Source organism: Paroedura picta, chromosome 2 (genome assembly GCF_049243985.1).
Source record: "Paroedura picta isolate Pp20150507F chromosome 2, Ppicta_v3.0, whole genome shotgun sequence".
Classification (NCBI taxonomy): domain Eukaryota; kingdom Metazoa; phylum Chordata; class Lepidosauria; order Squamata; family Gekkonidae; genus Paroedura; species Paroedura picta.
Window position 1 is genome coordinate 173,249,615 of NC_135370.1, and position 4,006 is coordinate 173,253,620.

Consider the following 4,006-nt stretch of genomic DNA (forward strand, 5'->3'; position numbering starts at 1 on the left):
CCGTCTGCCCAAAGCTGCTGGAATCTGTCAAAACTAGCCGCTTCGGACTCTGGAAAGACTGGTAGGAAAATCTCCTAAATAAGTTGCAGCTGAGCCTTTTCCCCCAGCCTTTTTTTGTAGGCTTTACAAGCCTGCCCCTGCCTGGAATGAGAACTGAATTTTTTGTGATCCGCTTCTACATTTTTTGGAGTTACCACCAGGCCTCGAGTCTCGTGTCCCACTCCTTTGATAGAGGCTCCCCCCGCCCCCTCACAGGCAGGTTTTAACTGTGCACAGTACTGTACTATTAAACCTTTATTAAAGAGACTGGGTATTTTTCTCCAGGTGAGTTCCTGTCTGCTTCTCTAGGCATTTTCTGTCTCTGTCCCACCCACAGTCAAGCTAATTGCAGCTTGGAAGGGCAATGAGCATTTTAAAATGGGAACACCTTGTCTAGTCCTGATTAGTTCCGAGACTACCAATTCCCCCCCCCCCCCCCCACACACACACAAACCCTCTGGGGAAGAGTCAAAATGTTTCTATGTCATTTTATTTCTGAGCTTTCTTATGCCTTGCGATTTGCAAGTAAAATGCCCCATCAAATGATTTACCTGTTACCCAGTAGCTCAGGAAGAAGAAAAACTGAAATGATAAATTCAATATCATAACCCCACTCTCCCTTTTCAGGAAACCTCCTGTTGCTAACAGGTACACCTGGATGAAATTTGATTATAAGCAGAAGGTTTTGCACCTGCCAACTTTTCATGGGTCTGAAGGGATGCTGGCAATCCTTCCACAGCAGAACTGTGCAAACACTTTCCCCATCACATCTTTTAGTATCCCTACCCCAACCATCCCCATTAGCCTTTAACTTACTTCTAAAAATAAGAGAGCTCTGTTCTGTTTCAAGGAACTTTTATTACCAAAATTTCAAAATAACCAGAGACCATGAGTTTCCAACATGTTTCTTAAAAATATTTTTTTTTTGGTAAGCATATAACATTTTCCATGCTCTCGTGAAATGTTTCTCTCCCCCTCCCTCCCCCCCCCATCAAACTGCTCAAGTACACATCTGAAACAGTGAACAGAAGAAACAGGAATCCACCAAAAAGCACGGGTAAGCTTGAAGAGCCAAACAAACGCTTTCGGCAACAACTTAAGCTCGCTGTGCGCTCCCAGGTACAGCAGAGAGCAAACGAGGATCTACCCCCGCACCCTCCCCCAGGAAGATCCCTCCAGTAATGGCACCCGGATGAACAAAGGTGACCGAAGAGCAGGTTGGATTTGCTCCCCTAGTCCAGTGCAAAGAGATCTAGTCCACTTCCTCGATGGTGGGCCCACCTCCCGGGGCCCCGGCCGCTCCGGCTCCCTGGTACAATTTGGTCATGATGGGGTTGCAGAGCTTCTCCAGTTCCTTCTGCTTGTGCTCAAACTCCTCCTTCTCGGCCATCTGGTTGCGATCCAGCCAGCTGATGACCTCTTGGCATTTCTCCAGGATCCTCTGCTTGTCCTGGTCGGGGATCTTGCCTTTCAGCTTCTCGTCCTCCACCGTCTGCTTGATGTTGTACACGTAGGACTCGAGGGCGTTCTTGCCCACCACCCGCTCCCGGTTGGCCTCGTCCTCGGCCTTGTAGCGCTCGGCCTCCTGCACCATGCGGTCAATGTCGTCTTTGCTGAGGCGCCCCTTGTCGTTGGTGATGGTGATCTTGTTCTCTTTGCCGGTGCTTTTGTCCACGGCCGTGACGTTGAGGATGCCGTTGGCATCGATGTCGAAGGTGACCTCGATCTGGGGCACCCCTCGGGGAGCCGGAGGGATCCCGGTCAGGTCAAACTTGCCCAGCAGGTTGTTGTCCTTGGTCATGGCCCGCTCGCCCTCATAGACCTGCACCAGCACGCTGCTCTGGTTGTCGGAATAGGTGGTGAAGGTCTGCGTCTGCTTGGTGGGGATGGTGGTGTTGCGCTTGATCAAAGCGGTCATCACCCCTCCGGCCGTCTCGATGCCCAAAGACAGCGGGGCCACGTCCAGCAGCAGCAGGTCCTGCACATTCTCCGACTTGTCGCCCATCAGGATAGCCGCCTGCACGGCGGCACCGTAGGCCACGGCCTCATCGGGATTGATGCTCTTGTTGAGCTCCTTGCCGTTAAAGAAGTCCTGCAGCAGCTTCTGGATCTTGGGGATGCGAGTGGAGCCTCCCACCAGCACAATCTCGTTGATCTGCCCTTTGTCCAGCTTGGCGTCCCGCAAGGCCTTCTCCACGGGTTCAAGGGTGCCTCGGAAGAGGTCGGCATTGAGCTCCTCAAAGCGGGCCCGGGTGATGGAGGTGTAGAAGTCGATCCCGTCGAACAGCGAGTCGATCTCGATGGAGGCCTGGGTGGAAGAGCTGAGGGTGCGCTTGGCCCTCTCGCAGGCCGTGCGGAGCCGCCGGACGGCCCGCTTGTTGCCGGCGATGTCCCTCTTGTGCTTGCGCTTGAACTCCTCCACAAAGTGGCTCACCATGCGGTTGTCGAAGTCCTCGCCGCCCAAATGCGTGTCCCCGGCCGTGGACTTCACCTCAAAGATGCCATCCTCAATGGTCAGGATGGAGACATCGAAGGTGCCGCCACCCAGATCGAAGATGAGCACGTTCTTCTCCCCGGCCCCGCTGCCCTTCTTGTCCAGCCCGTAGGCGATGGCGGCCGCCGTGGGCTCGTTGATGATGCGCAGGACGTTGAGGCCGGTGATGGTGCCGGCGTCCTTGGTGGCCTGGCGCTGGGAGTCGTTGAAGTAGGCCGGCACGGTGATGACGGCGCTCTGCACCTTGCGGCCCAGGTAGGCCTCCGCGATCTCCTTCATCTTGGTCAGCACCATGGAGGAGATCTCCTCCGGGAAGAAGGTCTTGATCTCGCCCTTGTACTCCACCTGCACCTTGGGCTTGCCCGCCTCGCTCACCACACGGAAGGGCCAGTGCTTCATGTCCGACTGGACGGTGGGGTCGTCAAACTTGCGCCCAATGAGGCGCTTGGCGTCGAAGATGGTGTTGTTGGGGTTCATGGCCACCTGGTTCTTGGCCGCGTCCCCGATGAGGCGCTCCGTGTCAGTGAAGGCAACATAGCTCGGGGTGGTGCGGTTGCCTTGGTCGTTGGCGATGATCTCCACCTTGCCGTGCTGGAAGACCCCCACGCACGAGTACGTGGTGCCCAGGTCGATGCCGATGGCAGGCGCTTTGCCCGACATGGTCGCCGCGACGCGATCGGGAAGGGAAATAAAGAAGCCGCTCGGAAACCGCCTCTCGCGCTTCGCCGCAGCTGCCTGCTTCTCACACGGACTCGCTCGCGATCTGCCGTTGAGTCCGCCGCGGGGCTGGCTTTTATAGGCGCGGCGCGTCCGTTTCTGGAACCTGCCAGAACGCGCCCGTCCAATCGCCACGCTCCTGTCAGAACGCCGGCCAATCGTCTCCGCCGCTTCGCCGCGGACCCCGCCTCCTCTCCCCGTCCCGGCCAGAAACTTCCAGAGGAGACGAGCGTGGAGGAGAAGGAGGGCGGCCGCCGCCAGCCAATGAGGTTCGCGGGGGCCGAGGGGTGGGCGGGCGCGAGACGCCTTCTGGGCGGCCGTTATGCAAAACAGGGGCGGTCTGCCTCCGCGTCAAGTCTATTGACTTTGAAGCTCGAGCGCCTTCTACTTGTTTCCAACGGCAGCTGGAAGATTCCAATGGGGGAGGGAGGGGTCGTCCTCGTTGTTACCTCAGCTGACTGGGCAGGCTGCCCTTGAGCGTGTGCAGAGTGCCTCGCGTCAAAATGTTAACAAATAAAACGAAGTTTCAGTCCAGGGGCAAACGTGAATTCTGGGTATGCACTTTTGTGGACAGGCACACTTCTTCAAAAGAAGCTTATACCCAGAATTGGACTTTTTTTGGTCGCCAAGAAGCTGCTGGTCTCGAAACTTTGTCCTGTCACTCCAGACCAACAACACAGCGACCCCCCCCCCCCACCTGCATTGAATCGTTTCTCCCCCAAGCTGCTTGCGATCTGTCGCGTTTTCTCCTCACAA

General features: G+C 56.2%; 1 protein-coding gene across 1 annotated transcript; it reads right to left on the bottom strand.

Moving 5' to 3' along the window:
• Window positions 1-877: 877 nt before the first annotated feature.
• HSPA2 (heat shock protein family A (Hsp70) member 2) lies at window positions 878-3,316 on the bottom strand. The gene has a single exon (XM_077323875.1). It carries the CDS (start codon window positions 3,191-3,193, stop codon window positions 1,292-1,294), a length of 1,902 nt encoding a protein of 633 aa, XP_077179990.1. The 5' UTR covers window positions 3,194-3,316; the 3' UTR covers window positions 878-1,291.
• Window positions 3,317-4,006: the final 690 nt, after the last annotated feature.

What these genes read in the sequence shown, in the direction of transcription:
- HSPA2 (XM_077323875.1), bottom strand. Translation starts at nt 3,193, where the DNA reads ATGTCGGGCAAAGCGCCTGCCATCGGCATCGACCTGGGCACCACGTAC.